At 45.2% G+C, this 22,019-nt stretch overlaps 1 protein-coding gene across 1 annotated transcript in view; it reads right to left on the bottom strand.

Annotated features, from left to right (window-relative positions):
* LOC306820357 (protein kinase C alpha type-like) overlaps window positions 1–22,019 on the bottom strand; it is a 134,740-nt gene that overhangs the window by 73,227 nt on the left and 39,494 nt on the right. The window contains exon 3 of the mRNA XM_079338176.1: window positions 15,828–15,910. Coding sequence (XP_079194302.1) covers window positions 15,828–15,910 — 83 coding nt within the window. The remainder of the gene's footprint in view (window positions 1–15,827; window positions 15,911–22,019) is intronic.

Raw genomic sequence — 22,019 nt, 5'->3', positions numbered from 1 at the left:
AGGTGAGGTAGAATCACGTGCATTAGTATTTTAAATGTGCATGCTTAACGGCTGAAAAAAACACATTGTTCTCCCGAATGCTCAAGAAATCGCTCGAGGAAATGATGACGATGCTGTTCTCACTTCGGCTCAGAATCAGCCTCGCCTGTGAAAAGGATGCACAAGTATGGCTCCATTTTTGTTCCCTGACATTTGATCTCATTGCATGGGATTATTTGAAATGTCCACAGTAGGAATCATCAAAGACTCTGGGTAGCTAATGCACTCCACCCGCCTCCCACAGAGTCAAAAGAGATCCACCTGGTGTGACATTTAGAGGCGCAGAGAGCCACTGAAAAGAGACGCGTCGTCTTCACCGCTCGCTTCCACTCGTCTCATCCATTCAGGAAAGATTTTTACTGTTTCGCTTCAATGACAAGTTTGACCTTCATATCGGAGGTCGGAGAATATTTGACCTCCAGTAAATTCACCTCTTGTTTTTTCACTCCTTTGTCTCGTACGCCTGTCGCTCTGTAACCCCACATCCTGCACTGGGAGGTGACATTTCCAATGAAGTCAGCGCCACCCTGTTGAATTTTTGAGTCACTTCCTTTCTGGTAAACAGGAATCAGTGTGTGTGTGTGTGTGTGTGTGTGTGTGTGTGTGTGTGTGTGTGTGTGTGTGTGTGTGTGTGTGTGTAAGCACTGCACACATGGTTTCATAAAAGGGACAGAGAGGTATTTCTTTACCTCCTCTGTTTGCATAGTCTGATGTTAACTTGCTCCTGAGTAAACCCAAAAAACACCACGAGATGTAATCTCACGTTCTGATCAAGAAACAGCAGACACGAGAAAGTTCAGATCACTCGAATGCAGAGGCCATTTTCATGTCTGTCACAGAAGTCAGGTGAGCACAGACAGACACTGACAGACATGATGCATGACACTAGGGACCCCCGATGAGTCGACAGAAAAAGACTGTTTTGTTTGCAGAGCTCTGCAAACGTTTGCTCGGCCTCGGAGTTCCACCTCTTGGCACCGACTTCCTCATTCTTCTTCAGCTTTGACATCTCGTTTGTTTACACTCTAACCCGAACAAACTCTGCTGTCAGTGTGGGAGACGTACACGGTTTGATCAGCGCCATTCAGCAAAATGCAAACACATCCACAAAGCAACCTCGTCAATCTGCGGACAAATAACACAACATTGTGATGTCGTGCAATGCATACGGCAAATTGCAATTTTACATGCATATGATCCGCCTTGCAGCACACAGGGACTGGTTAAAGTCAGGAAACGGGACTGGGAGAGGTTAGAAGAGTTGTCTATCTTGACTCCTCCTGACGAACGTTAGGGATTGGTCTGTCATATGCACGCAAAATTGCAATTTGGCGTACGCACTGCACAACATTTCAATGTTGTGTTATTTGTAGGCAAACTGTGAGACTGGATTCCCACAAAGATGTAAAAACCATTTAATGTCACTGCTCCTTTTTTACTCCATGTCTTTTAATCGACCTCTTTATTCTTTGACATTTTGACTACAAACCTCTCGTTGTCTCGACTCTCCCTCTGACTGATGAAACAGCCACTTGTGTCATTTCCACTCTGGCGGTTTTTATTTGCTTTCATTTTTAACTGCTAAGTAAATAAAGAGTCATGATGTGCGTCTCTGTCAGATTATTGTGGCTCTTTGACTTTTAATTACATTTGATATCACATTAATTCCCCTGCACAGAATCAGCCCTGCTCCATTATAAGAAGCTCATATATCACAGTCGCTCATGGATGCTGACACTCTTTATTTAAGTGTTTAAAGGCGTTTTGCTGCGACTGGAACAACTTGATCCCTCGTAGGTCGACGTCACTTTGCACCCCTGGAAGGCGCTCATGAAGCTGCGCTCTGCTGAACACTGTCGTCTCGGCTAACACGCACAGCTGTGGTCTCAAAGGTGAGGAGGGGTTTGAAAAAGAAGAAAACGGGAGCTATCATTCATCTCGATACGAGACGAGGATTCTATATTTAGCGTAGCAATCAGCGCCCTGATTCCTCTTGGCCTTTCACTAAGCTGCTGAGTGCTGAGAGGGAGGGCAGGTCGCATCCCCCCCGCTCACAGGGGTTTCCTTCTGTGTTTACACGTCAGCCTGTGAGACCACAAAGATAACAGCTGACACTTCCAACCGTCGTCGGAGCCGCAGTTGTTTCATTGGACACATGAATGTCAGGGCCCTGAGGTGCTTTATACATGAGGATGATCCAGCATGTGGCCCATCCTAAAACGGGCCTAAAGGGACCCTCTGCTTCCAAGCAGAACAGTTCCTTTGAGCCCATACAGCCGGGCTCAAATCGATCCGGATCGATGAATCCAAGACGACATGATTCAGATCAATGCAACACACTTGACTGTGTGCAGTCACACTCACTGTCCCCTCACTGGAGGAAGCGTCCTGATACGACACACCTGATGCCCCCGTGTGGGATTAAACTGAGTACGATACGGTACAAGCCAATCAGAAGGTCGGGAGTTCGATCCCCAGCTCCTGCAGCCACATGTCCGACACTGAAGCCCAAGTTGCTCCCTCTGCTTCGTCTGTGGTGTATGAACGGATAAGTTATTACTGATGGACACTTTAAAGGGCGATCTCTGCCATCAGTGTGTGAACTGTTCGTTGCTGCACACGTTTCACTGCCAATCAAAAAATGTCAATCACACGAAAATCAACAATGCAACAATCTCGAGACGCACATGTTAAGATGACGACAAAATGTTGAATGTTCATCGTGCTGGAATTGTGAAGGATGTTACCCGAGCCAGCAAGGACATCTTTGGTTGTAAACCATGTTTTCAGATTATTTGTCATTGGCATCTTTAATGCAAGTCGACCATTCAGAAAAAAATACAAACCATTAAACCTCAAAACCCTTGAAGAACAAAAAAACCAAGCTTTCCTTCACCCAGCTGGAGAATTCTGAGCCCTCAGTAAAAACAGGACACACATGTACACACACTCACGCACACACACACACACACTCACGCACACACACACACACACTCACGCACACACACACACACACACACACACACTCACGCACACACACGCACACACACACACAGACGCACACACACACACACACACAGACGCACACACACACACACACACGCACACACTCACACACACACACACACGCACACAGATGCGGAGGCTGCAGAGATGTGTTCATTTGCACACACTGGCTCATTAGCATAGCATAGCACACATGCTGCTGTGACAGACAAGCCCAAGGTTAGGACAGGACGGAGGGTTCTGTCAGAGCTGTCACATCCACTCCAGTGTTTACCTTCTCTGCAGCACGAACGGCGAGAAGAAAAAAACATGGAGCAGTGCTTGAAAAAAACTAAAACAGTCCCTATAGCTCGATTGGTCACGGCCCAAACGCCAACAGCTGCAGTAAATGGGCTTAGCAGACACAGGGCAGCTGTCAGGTGCTTTATAATTCAAATAAGTTCACAGGATGTGTTTTAAAAAGTTATCTAATAGCCAAAGTCTGAGCCGAGTCTTCCTCGGTTTAATGAGCGAGCTGCCTGCGATGGAAGACTCGCTGTCATGCGGTCTTTGCTCTGTTGTGCGGCTCGCAGAAAAACTCAATAAATGTGATAAAGATTGACTGTGCAATCAATTTTCTCTGAGCAGCTGCAAGTGTGGCTCAGCATCTGTGTGCTTTGGGATTTAATCAGAGACTGAAGGAATATACTTTGGCTCCTTTAGCTTTATTATTCAGAGCTGCAGAACACGAGAAAACCTGTGAAACTGCAAACATACAGTCCAGCAGGAGAGGACGTTTGAGCTTTCATCTTGAATTCTCCAAACACACCTTTGTATAATCTGATTGTATTCAATCAGGTTTGTTTGCAATTAAATAAATAAAAACAAGTTGGATCTAAAAACATCTTCATAGTGTTTCTGGTTGTGACTTAAATATGACTAACGATGCTCCTCATGACTCATTTCTTTAACTTTCATTTCTGACAAGCCGACCAGTCAGAAGGTTAGAAAACACTCCAAACTGAGAACAATTTACTCACCGCGACTAACAAGGTTGAAACCACAACGTATGAACACTCTCAGATTTCTATTTGAAGCATTTCTTCATATTCTTCAAAAATGAAAATCATGCTGTTTAAACGTACAGTCTGGAAAATCTGCAGCGAGGGGACGTTGACGTTATCATGGAACTGATTCTCTCTGCTCATTGGCTCAACAACGTCCAACTGCTTTGCAGCGTGTAGCTAACATTAGCAGCGCCAGCCTGATCGGTAAGTAGACGTGCTACACGTTAGCTTAACCTGCAGCCTCCATGTAACTTTATCTTCATTTTATAGACTCAATGGACTGAGCGCTGCCGCAGGTCATTCATCCCATCTGCAGTCAGACTGTTTAACAGCATCACCACCACATGACATGACTCTGTGTTATAAGTCTAAGTCTATTGTATTTTTCTTTAACCTTTTTATTTATTTAATGTAAACTGGCTCATAGCTGCTCTTTTTTTCTTTTTGCTATTGATGCCGTTTATATTCCCTGTTTTTACTGTTTTTGTTGGAGCTGTTGTGACGCCCAAATTTCCCCCATTGGGGGATCAATAAAGATTATCCTTATCCTCAATAAGAATGACTCCGAGTGACTGCTTAACAACTATCCAACCTCTCTTCTGCTTCAGTGACATGTCGGTGTTTCTTATCCCTGCTCTGCTCGCCTCAGAGATCTTTTATTTTTCGTTTGGCCTCCGCAAAAAGTTACACCTGCAGCGATCAATAAGACTAAAGAGAAGTCTTTTTTGTTTTTTTAACAGAAGAGGCAGGCTGACCTATCGGTAACTTCTCTCGCTCTATTTCTGTCGTTGAGCTTCAGACCTGCTGCTGCTTCAGCTTCAGGCCTCACTATTACATGACGGGTCAAGTTTAGACTTCAGACCCTCCTCGGCGTCTATTTTTAGGGATTTTGTGTGCACTGACATCGAGGACCGTTATAGCACATCTTCCCACTGGAGGAAGAGAATACCTGCCTTATGTCACCAAACCAAACCATGAGATTGTTTTGTACGCCAGTAACAGGTAACCTAAGGTAGATAAAGGTCCTGAGTTATGGACTACAGATCTTAAAAGATAATATGAAATCCTTAGAGGTGCATGTTGACTTTGCAGAAAACAGAAGAAGAGATCCAAAGGATCCAAGATCCAAACTGGCACATCAGGCTCCTGGCTGTGTGCTGGTGCCAACAAACTCTTGACACCGAGGAGATTCTGGGGTCAAGAGCAGTTCCAACTCTCCCATGTGCTGGTCATTAATAATTCTTAGCATAGTTGGACCAAGACCGGTCATCAGATCTTTGCTGTAAACAAATCTCTGAGGGACCGAGGGGGATTTGTGTGTGTGTGTGTGTGTGTGTGTGTGTGTGTGTGTGTGTGTGTCTGTTAGGTGTGTGTGTCTTCAGCGCTATGCATGAATATAAGTGTTTGTTTGTGTGTATATAAATTAACATTTCTGGTCGTGCATGTTAACTCCATTCTGTGTTTGTGTGTGTGGATGGTTGGATTGTATTGGAGTCTAAGGTCACTGACAGAGGCAATCTGAGGAGAGCTTTTTCCCATCAACCCGAACAAACTGGGACATGACTGTTTACCCTGATAAAAAACCCCAGTGCATTCTGGGTGTCTCAGTTGTTAATGTGTGCTGTGCAGATGTCTTGGTGCAGTAGCTGACTTGTATCTCGTGTCTTAAAGCTCCAGCGAGGAGGAGGAGAAATAAAATAAAGATTACAGTCTCTGTATGTCTCGAGTGTCTCAACTGAACCAAAACAAACTGACTGATTGGCTGTTGCTTTACGAGCAACTAGAGGTCATTTTAGGCATCCAAATGTGTTCACAGTACATTTATAAGAAGTCCATCTTTTTCATCCTCTTTCACTGTAAAGTAAAATGGGATGAACTTGCAGTTTATATCTTAAAGTCACTTTTAAATTAAAGCTTTCAAGTTCACATATTCTGCAAAATCCACTTCTGTGTTTTTTTTTAGACTTAAACTGAACTTTATTGATCCTTTTGGGATCACTCCCTCAAGGAAATTTAGGTTCCAGCAGCAAATACAATAAAATGGAGCAGGTAACAAAAAAAGTAACAATATAAAGAATAAGATAGAATAAATAATAGAACACTCTTCTGTTGGAAAAAAAAACAAACGTAAAAAATATACAAAAAATATGCATGGAGGAAGCAAAAAAATAATAATATCCATGGGCATGGTCAGACACAGCTCATTTACATATTTAAAGCTAATGATTTGTTTTGACGTCTTCATTTTGCTTGTGGACGCAGCTGAGCGTGTGCAGCACATGGAGTCCAGCACTAAATTTCTCCAAGGAGCCAATAAAGTGTATTGAATCCTTTGACTGTCCTCACCTGTGACTTGTTAATCTCACCTGTTTGATTTCCCCTGTGTCTATTTAGCCTCAGTCTGATCATGTCAGATGTTCGCTGTGGTTCCTCGTGGCCTTTCTGTGTTTATTACCTTTGATGGATTTTCACTTGGACTTCTTTGAGTCCTTTTTACCTTTCAGTTTAAAACAAACTTTTTTGTGTTCCTGTTTTGTTCAATGGTTGAGGAAAAATATGTGACCTTTAAAGTTGAGAGGGCAAATGAATGTGAACCTTCGTGTTTGTAGTTTGCACACTGCAGAGACACAAAGCTTTGACCTTTGCTCTTGGTAAATATTTTTGAAAAGGACGCATGCATGAGTCCAGGCTGGAAGGTGCACTTGTGTTTTTGTGCTCAAATATGCAGAATGCTCACTAATAATAACTCCACTCTGAAGACGAAGCATCTCCAGTGGGAAACGCTTCACCAGGAAATGATTCAGCATCTCCCGATGAATCTACCCCCCCCCCCCCCCACACACACACACACACACACACACACACACCCACACTGGAGAGCATTTAAGCGCTTCCACCCTTCAGCCTCGTCTCCCCCTCGATCAAAGCACTTTGCAGACAGACGCGTCACAGCCCATTAGTGATAGAGACTCCACATCTTTAATGTTCATTTAGGATCTGAGAGCAGATTCAAACCATCAGCAGGGAGCCCGTGGGACTCCCAGTCAAATGTAAGTCAACACTGATAATCAGTAGATACAGTATTAAACATATGTGACGGAGCATTATCATTAAAACATGGAGGATTAAAGAGATCTCTGCAGCGTCATTACAATGTGACTTATATCTCTGTGATCTGGTTTCGCCACACGCTATGCTTGGTTGTGTATCGGTAACCACGGCGAGTGTATCGCGTTGTGCATGCCGCGGTCCGGTTAGCACCGTGGGTTTGCTCTGTCAGACAGCGTGCGACCTGATGGGTTTCTTGAACGTGAGCGCAGCTTTGATCAGCTGGAGAATAAAGAGAAAAACACGCAGACTTAATGTTGCTTTGTCTTTCTGAGGATGATTTGTTTTTGCCTGCGAGTCCTTATTTTGTGTTTTATTTTGAAATTGATCGGGTTGATTTGTGACCTCCTCGAAGCAGAGCGTATTGGCGCCGGGGACACGCCCTGAAGACGGACAGCTGCTGAATCAGTTGAGGCCGAGGACAGGTGAATTACCTTTCTTTATTTTTATTCATCACAACAGTGTACACGCGATATGTGTGTGTAGCCAATATGATGCTATCCGGCCGACCAATCACAGGGCTTGAGATGTGACATCAGGCTCCTCGTAGGTTCAGAGCGTGGAGTTGATGCATTCCTATAAATCAGGCTTAAAGCAGAGTCAACATGCTCAGACTAACTCAGCATATCTTTCACACTTTGTACACAGATGTTTATGGAGCATAAATATCCAGACGGAGAGTTTTAAAGGATCCTTTGAGATCAACGTTTAAGCTCTATAAACACTCCTCGGACAGATGAATGACTCATTTTGATTTTGTTTTATTAGCTTGTCGTCGACGCGGCACATTGAAACATCAAACCTCAGATAAACTGTGGAGGCTGCTGCAGGACACACGACAAACACATCTGCTCCGTCCATCAGATTCTCTGGAAGCCTTTCTGCTGAACTTCAGAAGAACTGGTGAGCGAGACAAAATAATCACGCCATCAATCTGGTTTAGAGCGCGCCGCCACGACCCAGCTGGAGACTCACAATGGGCGAGAGAGAGAGAGAGAGAGAGAGAGAGAGAGAGAGAGAGAGAGAGAGAGAGAGAGAGAGAGAGAGAGAGAGAGAGAGAGAGCAGCAGTGCCTTTAGATCGAATCCTGCGTAGGACTTGACATTTATGCAGCGCTTCATGATGTCCAAACAGTTTAATTATGTGGAAATGATATCTCCTTCCCCTTTATTCTCCTCCCTCTTCTTCTCTGCTCTGACCTCTTCACCTTAAACGTGATCGACAGATGTCGACTTGAGTTCAGTGACAGTAATGGTCATGTTTTTTTTGTTGTTTCTTTTCTTCCAGAACGATCAAGTCTCCTCGAGCAACTTTTATCAACAAAGGATTTGCATGCTGAACGGTAAAGAGCCTGCAGGCTGCTGGTGACCTGACGCTGTGTACAGAGGCTGTTGTCCCTCCAAGTGGGCTGCAGCTCTTTTCTCACATGTCATTTCTCTATCCACTGTCCCATCGCCATAATCAGGACTTACATCTTTAAACACAGTGTCCGTCTCCAAAGACCCAACAGACACCACATCACTTTGAGATCACCTCTACAGTGTGTGCTGTTGCTCGCTCGTCATGGTTGGTTTGCAGCACTAACACAAAGTGGCGGTTCGGTCTGTTTTAAAGGAAGGAGCAACCTGCAACCTGCAACCTGCAGTTCCTCAAGTGACCACTTGAGGCTGCATGCAAACGCCATCCAGCCACACGCACGCCTCCTGCAGGCCCAATCACAGAGCTCATTTTAAAACAGAAATGAACATATTTACAGAGAAGAAGGCGGTGTGGATCGCTCGTCGTATAACTTCTCTGCTCTGAGTTTTTGCGTGCACGTTCCTCGATATGGAAAATATTCAGGGCAGTGACAATGCTTTTGCCCTTCTCAGCCACCGTAGAAATCAGCTGATACGCAGAGGATGAAACAACAGGGACAACTTCAAACAACTGGTTGGCTCATTGAGGGCAATAAATACAGTCCTGGCTCCGTTAGACATCTGCGTGAGTCGAGCACATATTCATTATTCCCTGTAGGAGGACATGAGGAGCTCTGGTGAGTGTGTGTGTGTGTGTGTGTGACGTGTGCGGCTGCAGGCGTGTTTGAGTCTGCAGTGATCAGAGCAGCCTGGCACAGGTCTGCAGGACATGTCATCATGCACGCTCCAAAATAAAATCAGTGCACGAAGCAGAAATGTGCAGCATCACGTTTCCTTGGACACGGAGTGTGTGTCGGGGCTTGGAGGGGTGTGTGCTGATAGCATGTGCTGAGCAGAGAGGGGACGGAGGCTGACTTGTGCACACGCTGACATGATTACATCACACAGGCACAAGCAGCTCCATTTACATCTAAAAGGGAACCCAACCATAAAAGCATGTTAAAGCAGGCGGACAGCATTTGTCTGTGACTCTAATCACACCCTGAACAGAGAGTTTGAGATGAGGTCAGACTGAAGCAGCCAGTCAATCCTCAAACGAAACGTGGAGCTGAGTCCCAGATCAAAGCGTGCTGAAGACCTCTGACTGTTTGTTTGGTGTTTGAATGCTGTGTCAAAGTTTGAAGCAGGTGAGAGAGAATCACTCCCATGATTCCCCGTCAGCCTCGACGCCATCTTTTTGTCATGGTGTGATTGAGAGCCCCCTGCAGGCGGGCTTTACATGCTGCGCATTTAAAGCCAAGCACAGTCTCAGCCGGTGCCCGTTCAACATGAGTCAGGTTCTTTGAGTTCTGGGGCGCCGGTGGTCTCGTGTCTTCGTTGAGCAGGCTGAGGCTTTGGTCTTGGTCAAAGCGGCCTCGGGTTCAGGTCTGATCTCGGCCCCCCTGTCCCCCTCTCTCTCTCTCTCTACATGTCCCGTCTCTCTTACTCTGTGTGTTTTGGTTGAGCGGAGAAACGTGAACTCTGTGGCGAGGAGTTTGTCCTCAACGTGTGAGCCGGAGCATGCAGCTCTGTTTTAAAGAGGGGGGGGGGGGCACCCTCTCGAGGAGGACGTTTCCTGAGAATACGTATGAAAGTCTCCATCGGCTGTGACAGCCCACGATGCCTGGGGCGCTGATGATGTCATTTACCCTCCCTCCGGTTTCATCTGGTTTTCAGTCCCCAAGCACCGGCCCTGTAACGAGACCACGCATGTACCCGGCTTTGTCACCAGAACACCTATTTTCCCCAGAGCTGCAGGAGAGTGCCAAAACTGTCTCCTCCTGTGTGAGCTGCCCTTTTAAATATTAGATCAGTCCTGCCCACGGCTGTACTCATTAATATTACAAATTAGATTTCTCAGAGCCCGGCGCACACCTTATGGCGACTTCCCTGTCAGCCATTAATTAAACGGCTGCCTTTGTGACATGCTGTACAGGTTGATTGAGTGAAGAAGATCCTCGCATGCAGAACATCACCGTTCCAAATGTCACTGTCGTATTTTGTGGATGTGTGACAGGGCGCCATGTCAGCCTCAGGTCAGCTGTGTCTGTTTCCAAGCAGAGGAGGCCGAAAGGGCACAGTGCTCCCGCTTAACTCTGTTACTCTGACAAGGCTATGTGAACAGCCCCGAGGACCCGTGACTAATAGTCTGAATATACCTGTGTGTGTGTGTGTGTGTGTGTGTGTGTGTGTGCAAACGTGGGGAAATCAGTGCAAACAGACATGCAGATTGTCTCGTGTGCAGCGGCGCTTAAGTGGACATCAATGATGCAGCAGGTTATACACCCACGCAAACTCAAGCACATCAAGCCTCTCACTTTCAGCCGCTCCGCTCCTGCAGTGAAACGGGAAGCTGTTTCATTATTGATGCTCTCATCCTGTAAAGCACTGAACTTACTCGACCCGTCTGCAACGTTACACCCAGCGGTGGAACCAAAACATTTTGTCAAAGAAAGTGCTCTAATCAGACTAATTGGTACTGGCAGAGAACGTTCTCACAGGCGATCTGATTACACATGAGCACATGTGACGCCCTGAAATGTGATTGGATGTCAGATCATGAAGCTAACATTTTAAAAGTCTGCTCAGAACAACACAGGAGCCGTACGCATGTTCTACGATGCCTGGCAGGTAAATTAATATTGATATTTAAACACTTTCCAATACCAATCAACTCTTTAATGATCAATTTGTGTGAAAAAGGACAGAAGCTTTCCAAACAGATCTTCAAAAGGGAACGAGGATCTTTAGAGTTTGATTCGAGCTGTATCAACATTTAAAGATTCACTTTCTTCACCAGGATTCGAGACAGATTATTGGTTGTTAATGAGACTAAGAAAGACAAAACTGCGTCGACGGCAAGAATGAAAATCGTTCAAAATATTACAACCTCCAACACAAGACGTTCTTTAGACGCTCAGCAGGAGACTCTGGTCCGTGTGCATAGCAGTGTTTATTACTCGTGACGTCGAGCCAAACAGGGAAAAAAAAAAGAAAAAAGATGGCGCTCACATTGTTCCAATTTAATCTACTTCTGCTCTTTTCAAAGATGAATCCGTTTGCTGCTTTAACAGCAGAATTAAAGATCAGGACATGAACTCCACACAGGCACACGGGGTGGAGGGATTTCTAACGCTCCATGAAGGCATCACGGTCCGACCAAAGGAAGGAGAGAAATGTGCAATGTGACAACAATGTGCATTCTTGCTGCCATGAAAAATTTAAAATAGTAACACACACACATCCGTACGTATCCAAAAACAGGAATACGTATGGAGAGACGAAAAATAGATAGAATAGGATCTATTGATGTGCTCGTCCTCAGTCTGCTACTACACTGTTACCATAACAACCCTGTTTATATGAAATGTAATAAACAAGAATTGAAGAGTGTGAATGAGCTGAGTGCTCGTTTAATGAAATGCTTTTCTTGTAAATTTGCAATAGATAGATAGAGATAGATAGATACTTTATTGATCCCGAGGGAAATTCAAGTAGACGGACTTTAGCTCTGTGTGTGTTGGGAATGTCTGTACTCTGATAACAATATGTTTAAACGCAGGGTGGGTAACTCCTAAAAACAAAAACTCGCATGACTAGCCCCCGCCCCCTCCCCTCTGCACTCGCCCTAAAGCCCCGCCCCTCCCTTACATGGCGCTCCAGAAGTGGACCTCAGCTCTTCATTGTGAAGACACGACGTCGTCTCATGTCTCATTCAGCGGTCAGTAAACTCACAGTACAAACTCTGTGACGAGCTTTGAAGGGAGACCGGGAGGCGTGTGATTGGTTCATCAGATCGGTACCTCGAGGCAGACATTGGTCGAAGTTTTTACAGGCTGCTACAGATGACTGATTTTCTTTGTTCCTTTTACAGAGAACATGAGTTACTAATTTCTGTTAGACACTGATTGATTTCATTTCCTGTGAAACTCTGAGATGACCTCAGTATTATTTCTCTCCCCAAAGATGGCACGACACTAATCACCCAAACATGTGGTGGACTACTTATTCATCCGTGCACAATACGTCTCTTCCGTGTGTGTGTGTGATCTGAAACAACACCCCGAGGCGGCTGCTGCTGCTGCGTTCACAGTTATATTGTAAACCGACGGGCCAATCGCTGCTCACGCTGACGCTGTCATTACACAGATTAGGCTGTTATGTTTCTTCCAGTAGAGGAATTATAAAACACAGACGTGAGTCATAAAATGCAGGTAGCCTAGATACTGCAGCTCTCCAGGATATCTGCTGGTCATGGGAGTTATTGCCTTCCTGGATTGCACGCCCGGGAGGCAGCAAGACGTCTAAGATGTGTGGTTGCTCCTGGCAACAGAACTGCAAAGTGCACAGGAATGTATACTGAAAAGGAAGCATCAATTTTTAATACGGCAAAATATTCCACTTTTAAAAGAGACATATGCGGCCCTTCGTTGTCCATCGGGTGGAATAGATTGTAGAGTTTTAAAAGCGGCACTCTCGGGGACAAATTCCCCCCGAATGGACTGAAGCCACGAGCAGCAACGATGCATTCAATGCCCCCGAACGTCTGCTCGGTCTCTAAGGTCTCAAAGAGCACCTCGTCCTGATGACGTTTCAGAGTTGTTGCACGGAGATCATGGAGTGAAGATGAGCTGAGGGGGAGGAGACACTTTCTCTGGATAATTTGAGTCTGATTACAAAAGTGAAATGACACCAAGTCCGTCTGCATATATGCCGGGGTCGAGCCTTGAACAGCCCTCTCATTAAGATAAAACACACAGATCGACTGTTTACAGACTATTTATATGTCAGGGCTGAATTTGTCTCCCTCCCTGCAGAAAGAGCTGAAGAGAGAAGGAGACATTGCACTGATTGAATACACCGTGTTAAAAAGCTCCACTGTCTCAGTTAGCACTCGTCTTTTTTGATAAGATATAATTATTTCCAACGAGGCTCATTTGCCTGGAAGAGCTGCAATTTTATAGCGACATCAGGAATAGAAATCTGCCTTCGGACTACGGATGAAGATTAGCTATTGTGCTAACTCCGGCATTTTTACACTGCTGCTTTATGCTGACATGTTGATGAATATGCAGTGTCCTAATTCAAATAAATAATAATAATAATAATATTCTCTAATACAAAAAAATGCAAATGGGACAGGAGCACGCAGGAATGCTCGTGCTTTGTATTTGCAGATTTAACACCCGCAAAACGGCACAATCCTTTTGTGGATCTGAAACCGTGCTTCTGTTTTCAGTGCAACAAAAACTGAGGTCACAAAACGTCAAAGGTCATGAAAAAAGTCAACTTTCTTTCTAACCCTGCTCACTCACAGTGAAGCCTCTCCTCGGCTCGGACTATTTTCTGTCTCGTCCACGGCTCGCTCTATTTTAAGAGCGTCGGTTGAAGATCTTGAATGACACTGTGACATATCTCCAGTTACAGAGGCCGGGCGGCGCTGCTGCTGCAGCGCTCGGAGGCTACGCATGCTCGGCAGCTAATCAGGCATGTAAATGGAGTTTCACACTTAGCGAGCTGGTTAGCTGTGGCTGATGGCACAAAGCACCTCATTAAACATGTCACACAGGACGCCATGTTTAAAAAGCATCTCAAACTGACCCACGAGTCCAGTCTGTCAGGAGCTGCAGACTTCCATGTCTTTGCTGATTCGTCCTGACAAGGTCCAAGTCTTGATGCATACTCGCTTTTAACTACACTTTACATGCGTCTGATTAAAGTGTTTGCACATCCTTAAAAGCGTACAGTATGAGCAGCAGGGGGCGCTGTAGAGACAGACGGGACGAGACGGCGTAAACACAGCAGCAGCGGAGACGACAGTGACAAAACGATTTAAAGACAAGCTGATCGACCGAGGTTGTTTCGCCACATCTGTGCCTGCATGTCTAAACATCTGGGACAGACGTCCACGTGCAAACCAGCAAAACTAACGGAGACATGATGATTTTCAAATGACGTCATGAAGCGGTTTTACGAGACAGGTTGAGAGACATTTTGGACATTCTTTCCGTCATGTGTCTCCAGATCCGGCGCGTTGGTTTTGTCCCAAAGTAACTTTGAATTGAAAAGACACAATATGAACTCCGTGACCCCTGTGAGGATGGAGGCCAGTGTCAGCCTGATGTTTATCGTGAATGAGGTTCCACTATTACAGGGAAGAGATCCTCGGAAGCGTTTGGAATCAACGAGTCATTAAGAGGAATATGTGAATGACGTATTTGACCCAGCGACTCGACTGGAACATGAACGTTGAATGAATTGAATCAACCACCTGCTGCTGCTGCTGCTGCTGTGATTGAATCACGAGGGGACTGGATTGAACGTCTCACCAGCCGTCTTTGAACCGCTCCTCTCCGAGAAGGGCTGAAACTAACCAACCATCAATCGACGAATCAGACGCTGTGCGAATGTGGAATTCAAACTCAAAAGACGCCATACGTAGTGTTGGTGTAGGACAGGTGATGTTTGAAGGCGGAGCCTGGTTACCATAGTAATGTGAGCCGGCTCCTCCGTGTTGTGTTTGGAGTGGAGGAAGAAAACGGAAAGGTTTGAAGGTCAGGACTGGAAATGTAAATGAGAGAAGAATCCCTGCGTGACTGCTGAATGACTTTAAAAACACGACGTTCAGACGGACTCTTCGAAGGCAGAGGTGACGTGCTCACAGGATGAGCAAAGCAAAGAATCTACAAGAGCTCCAGAGTGCAGGCGGCACACACAGCTACACCCGTGTGACCCACACAGACATGCTTGGTCATGACCCCCGTGACCTTTCACATGCGACCTGATGAGAGTGAAAATGCATCAGCGTTCATCGTGTATTTCTGGGTGGCGGGAGGTGGAACATCGTTTGATTAAAAAGAGACTAAACGTTACGTGAGGCTGAACTATCGTACCTCGCTAGAAGGACTGTAAACGCCACATGCACGATGTGGAGTGAATGATCACACGACAGGAAGTCAGTTTAAACCTCTCTTCACTTTTAAAGACTTCACGGTAGTTTCTTTTTGTGTTTTTCGTACTAAAGAGCAGATTTTTATCATTCCAAACTTCTAGAAACATCTGGCGACTCTCAGTGTCTGAAAGTGATGAGCCTCTTAACGTTGATGCAGGGCAGCTTTAAGGCTGTGTGTGTGTGTGTGTGTGTGTGTGTGTGTGTGTGTGTGTGTGTGTGTGTGTGTGTGTGTGTGTGCTTCAGCGTAATGATAGGTAACAGCTGGACTCTGGTTACTCACGTCTGTGTCGGGCCCTTTGTCGGCCCCGGGGCAGGAGAACGTGACGAGTTCATGGCACCTCTTGTGGACCACAAAACAGCAAACTGCAGAAGAGACGGAAAAGAGAGAACATTCAGGAAGGTTTAAATACACAGACAGAAGAGAGAGAGAGAGAGAGAGAGAGAGAGAGAGAGAGAGAGAGAGAGAGAGAGAGAGAGCTCTGATAACAAAACAAATGAAGAAAAGATTGACTGATGTCTTGGCCAGGCTTCTTATCATGTGTCCAGATGGCCGTCCTGCCTGCAGGCTGACTGCTCTTATTACTCAGTACAGTGCCACCTCCTCACTGACATGACAGGAGCGAGAGCACACACACACACACACACACACACATGGACACACATGCACAGACCGGTAGCTGAGCATGGAGCACCGACACATGCACACATCTGCACACGGACACACAGGGCGAGCACGCCATGTCGGGTCACTCGGTGCACTGCGGTCTGCAGCCGACTCAACGTGGACGACGGCGCCTGTGATTGGCTCTCAAAGCCGTGTGACGCCGAGACGAGACAGGGAGAGAAGGAGGAAGTCATTAAAGACACAAAGTCTCTGAGTGTATTTTGAGTTTTTTTTCCCACACGTCCTTGATTTGAAAACACAAAAGCATCCGTCTCTGTCTTCAGGACTTATTCTCTTCAAGGTAGACACTCGCGGCGTGAGCTTGAAAGCTTCTGAATTGATGGTTTTCAACAGTCTTCACTCAGCGCTGAGCGAGCCTGAGTCCTGACTCCTTTAGTGCTCGTTTGTGTTTGACACCATGGATTATTCTGGAAGCTTTATGATGAATTTACTGTTTCACACTGGAGTAAGTCGTGTCCATGTACAGTGTGATGTTCTGTATGTCCACTCAGTGATAAAGTCCAGACATGGGAAGTTTGTCCAGCCTTTCGTACCATGAATGAGTCCAGTAAATAATAATGACGCTGTCGTCTTCTTCTGTTAACAGTTTTGTTATTAGACAGGCCGGCTGTTACACAGTGCAATAAGACGGCATGGTCACAAAGCGGGTTTTGTTCTGAGTCGAACCTTCAGCTGACCCGGGACTGAACCAGAGTCACGAGAGTCTCAGTTCATGTTGAGCAAATAATGGATGGAGCAATTCTGGAAGCTGACCGGACCGAGCCAACAGACGCCAGTCATCCTCATCAGTCTCCATTTTCTTTCTTCCATCGTTGCTCAACGACTGAATTTACAAACAGCTGCAGCTCTGTGGGAATAAATACTGCTAGACCATAAATGTTCCAGTCAGTGATCTGAAGACAGAAACTGTAAACATCAAGCAGAGTTTGGACGAGATGCTTGATCCGGATAGAGAATATGTTGGTATCCAAATGCAATGATGGATAATCAATATAACCCCAGCAGACACATAACAGCACCACAGCTGAATAAGCTATCTAAGGCTAAATCAGCAAATATCAGAGCAGATCAAAACAATCCTCCTCCCTCCTGTCCTCTCATTTTAACAAATGAAGACTGTGGAGGGGAAGAATTTACAACTCAAAACCTGTCGTCACATAAACACACGATCAACAGAGAAGAACATCCTGACGAACAGAAAACATAATGCATCCTTTGAATTACGTGCACGGAGATCGGAGCGCTCGGGTGCATAAACACTCTACGAACCGAGCAGGAAATAAACGTCACCTCCCACTCGTGAAAAAAGTGACTTGAGGTGAATTCTACTTATTTTATCTTGCCGCTTTCTCATCAGCTCACTCGGACTCGCTGCAGAAAAATACGAGGAGGCTGGCAGGAGAAACTCCAGATGAAGTCGGAACAATTCAGCTGTTGGCATTCACACCTCCGGCTCCTCCTGCAAATATCAGGAGCCTTCTCCGAGTGTGAAAGCCCTAAAAGACAGGCACTGACTAAAGTCAACAGGAATTCACATTTGTGTTGCAAAAATTAACAAATGCTGCATTTGGATGTGTGTGTGTGTGTGTGTGTGTGTGTGTGTGTGTGTGTGTGTGTGTGTGTGTGTGTGTGTGTGTGTGTGTGTGTGTGTGTGTGTGTGTGTGTGTGAGTGCGTGTGTGTGTGCGTGTGTGCTGTGGAGGCGTTGTAGGCGTAAAAGCAAGAGAAGGTGATGCAGGAGGGATGTCGGCTGCAGGAAGGGAGAAGCTGGAGGATGGATGGACCCGGGGGCTCGATGTGCTCATGACCCTCCTGTTTACCACTTGACCTGCAGCGCAAGTTTAATTGGTCAATTTCCAATGTTTTCTGTCTGGCACCACTATTTCCTGTGACGAAGCGAAATGACTATTTTCTCCAGAGATTTTCTGGAAGGAGGCCTGGCTTGTTAAGAGAATGTGAGAGAAGGAGTGAGCTCAGAGTGAGACAAAGAGGCCGCTCGACTCCTGCTGGTCTCATTAGAGCTCAGCTGCCTGCGATCACTCGTCCCGGCGGTCGTGTTCGAGGTTCCACACGTACATCACCTCTGACACCATCTCCATTAGGAGGAAAACGCTCCAGGCTAACATCACAATAATCCACAGAATAACACACGTTGTGTTTTTACAGTGTTAGCATTAGTTGATGAATCAGGTTGGGTTTTTTTTATCCTTGAAAAACGTGAAGAAGCTTCCGAGCAGCAATAAAAAAAACAAAGAAAGGCAGAGTGAGAAGAAAGACGGCAGGGGGGTCAGTTTCCAAGAAGAGCTGTTGTTTATTGAAACTATTAGATTAAACTTTGGGGACAAACAATTCAGTCTAAAGCAATAAACAACGAGACATTTCTCTTCCCTCCAGAAGGAAATCTCATTTCAACAAACACCTTTAAGAGAGAAAAGCACAAACGCTTCGGTTTTTCAGATACTCGTCCAACTTAATAATCTCCTGGTGCTCTGCGCAGGGTTCATCCTACAGCATGTGAGAGTTTAATGAGGCGCTTTAAAATCAATACTCATCCAGCACAACAGACAGATACATCGCTGTTATAAGCTCATTAGCTTCTTCTACTCCCAACGAGGTGGATCGTTCACGTCTCTCAGGTCACAGTGTTCACTGCATGGCACCGATAGCCTGACGCCTCCCTTGATTACAGGTGGGAGATGATTTAATCTGACTGGTTCTCAGTTTGGAGGTGTCACTTATTGGCCCTCCTAACTGAAGTGGAGAAAAGCTTTTGGGTGGAACTAGCCGCAGCCCGCTGTGATTCCCCTGACAAAACATCCTCTGTCCTGTCCCCCGTGGTTCCTGTCCAAACAATGACTGAAAGGCCATGAAGGAAGAATGAGATGAAAGCATTTCAAAAGGAACACATTTCGATCAGAAGGGGACAGAACTGGAAATGGAAACTGCTTGAAACTCTTCAAATAACAGCGAGTTCTGCCCGAGGGATCTGATTGGATGTCATTAAGATTTGGGTTGAAATTGTTTTTTAGGTCCTGACAGAAATTAATAACTTATGTGCTCTGAAAAAGGAACAAAGCTTCATGAGCTTGTGCACCGATGACGGAGTTCATCCTGCCAGTTTGATGTTGGCCGTTGTGAGTCGTTAAATAGTCACGTTTTCTTTACATTATTATGATGACGTTTAGTTTTTACTTCACGCTGAATGAGACGATGTAGTTTTTACACAATGCAAGCGACGATCTGATGTAAGTGAGAGGCGTGGCTTTTGAGGGAGGGGGAGGGTGTAGATGGAGCACTGAGGGATACTTTCAAAATCATGCTAGTTTTTGAAAATTGCAAACTAAACCCGAGAGAGACGAGATGGAACGAGAGGAAAGGAAAGGACAGAACAGGAGAAGGAAGGAGCCGAGAGGAGACAAGAAAACACAAGAGGAAAGGAAACAAGAGGAGACGAGAGGAGAGGACACAAGTGGAGAGGAAACAAGAGAATAAAGACTCAAGTGGAGAGGAAACCAGAGGAGACGAGAGGAGAGGACACAAGTGGAGAGGAAACAAGAGGAGACGAAAGGAGAGGACACAAGTGGAGAGGAAACAAGAGAATAAAGACTCAAGTGGAGAGGAAACCAGAGGAGACGAGAGGAGAGGACAGAAGTGGAGAGGAAACAAGACTGAAACAAAGTGGAGAAGACATCCTGGGGTACTAAATGTCAAGAGAGGCCTAAGCGTGCTAATCGTCTTCGTTTTTAAGTGTCAACAAGTTGTTTCCAGGGTAACAAGCCATTGTCACTTCTTTAGAGAAGAACTGAAGGGAAGCTTTCATGGAGCAGAGTTACTGTAAATCCTTGAGCGTGTCACTGAATGAAGCCACTCATAAAGGTCTGAGATGGAAAGAAGGAGGAGGTCCATTCTTCGTTTCTCAGCAGATATAATAACGGTAAGATAGTCGAACCTGTCGAACTGTCAAATAATGAACCAGGTTTATAAAAAGAAGGCATAAACTAAGACTGCACCGAGTATTAATGTGCAGTAATCACATGATCTTTTGTGTCTTGGTGACATTATAAACAGTTTGGACATGAAATGCACATGAGAACAGCGTCTCTGAAAAGTCACTTAATCTCAGCGACGAGTAACGCTGCAGATTTGGAGAACATACCGGAAGGTGCGATCATATTTCAGTTCATACTGAAAGTTAAAAGAAGCGACAGATGAGTTCAGAAATCACGAGAGAGTGGTTCAGGTTTGATTTGGCAGATTTACACAGTAGAGAAATAAAAGGTGGAGGACAAGATGGATTCAAATGGACCTGAGTCTTTCTAGTCTTTTGAATACTCGGAGTGCTTTTACACCGCAGGTCACGCCGACACACTCACACACTGGTAGAGGCTGCTGTAGAACGTTTCCATCACAAGTAAATAATCCCATTCACACCAACCAAGAAGTGGGGGCAACTTGGGATGAAGTGCCTTGCCCAAGGACACATTGGACATGTGGCCCCCGGAGCTGGGGATCGAACCCCTGACCATCCAGTTTGGATATGACTGACTCAACTGAGCCACAGCTGATTTCCTTAAATTGTCCATTTTACAAATCTGAATGGATTTTAAAACAACAAGACCAAAACAAACCAGGAATAAGCTCGTTTAGTTCACTAAATGAGACGAGGTGAGGCGTAAACACCCTCCTCGCTAGTCGGCACCAGAATGACGAGACAGTTAATCAATGGCGGTCACATGATACGTTCAAACTGTAAAGTTGGAGTGTGGCAGAAAATAGTACGTAGGGTTATCAGGTACAACTGGCATATCGGCCAGAACAATGTGCAACCCGATCCGACACAGGCAAGTGGATGTTAGCGTGCAGAAGGACAGAAAGCTAGCAGTGCTAGCAATGCTAACGTTAGCTACATTTGGCAAATCAAATTCTCTCGTTACCTGCAGATAATGTTGATTAAAGTTACCAACCTTTAGACAAGCGTGTAAAAGACAGAGTTAAAATTTCCATTTAACCCACTTGGGTGTAAGTCAGCTTGGAACATGCCTAATCATCATGAACACGTTCATTCATTTAAAAAAAAAAAGTAGTTTCAAATTGTTCTCAAATCTTCTATTGAGCTTTGAAAAGTCAAATCAGGAATGGGTTTGAGTGGAAAATGAAATTTGGATGGACTCATGAGAATGAAAGATTCACATCAGGCTTTACTAGAGCATCGCATTTCCGTTCACAGAGAGACGTTTATATAACCAAGGTCTAAAAAGTACGAGTGACAAACAAAAAGGAAACTCGGGTTCCTTTTTACTGCACCTCAATAAGCACCATGACTTCCAACACAAATGAAGTATGCGGGCGGAAACCTTGGACACATTGTGTGATTATGCGTAAGAGATGTTCAAGTGATGTGTTTTTTTTCTGAAGCCATGTTGTGAGAAAGACTGAGGTCTCACTAAAGTGATGCTTGTTGCCATGGCGGACTTCATTCCTCCCACGTTCAATAATTCCTCTTCTTGTGATATTTTTTTTTTTTTTTAAAGCACGCTCATCATGGTTCAATCTTTGCACAAAGTTCTTTAGAGCTGGAATAAATCTGAAAAAACAGACGAGCAGTCAGTGAAAATATATAAATGAATTAAAAAAGGACTAAAGCGGTGTTATAGATTTTATCTGTTGTGGACTTAGCTCAAATATTTCCAGCAGTTATTAAAGCCGGAGAAATCCTTCTTTTTAAAGTTCTAACAGGACGTGTCTCGTTGCGGATCACACAGACACTAAGTGTTTATTGTTGCCGTGGA

Source organism: Symphodus melops (genome assembly GCF_947650265.1).
Source record: "Symphodus melops genome assembly, chromosome: 2".
Taxonomy (NCBI): domain Eukaryota; kingdom Metazoa; phylum Chordata; class Actinopteri; order Labriformes; family Labridae; genus Symphodus; species Symphodus melops.
Note: the sequence above shows the minus strand (reverse complement) of the source record. Positions and strands in the feature narration are given on the sequence as shown.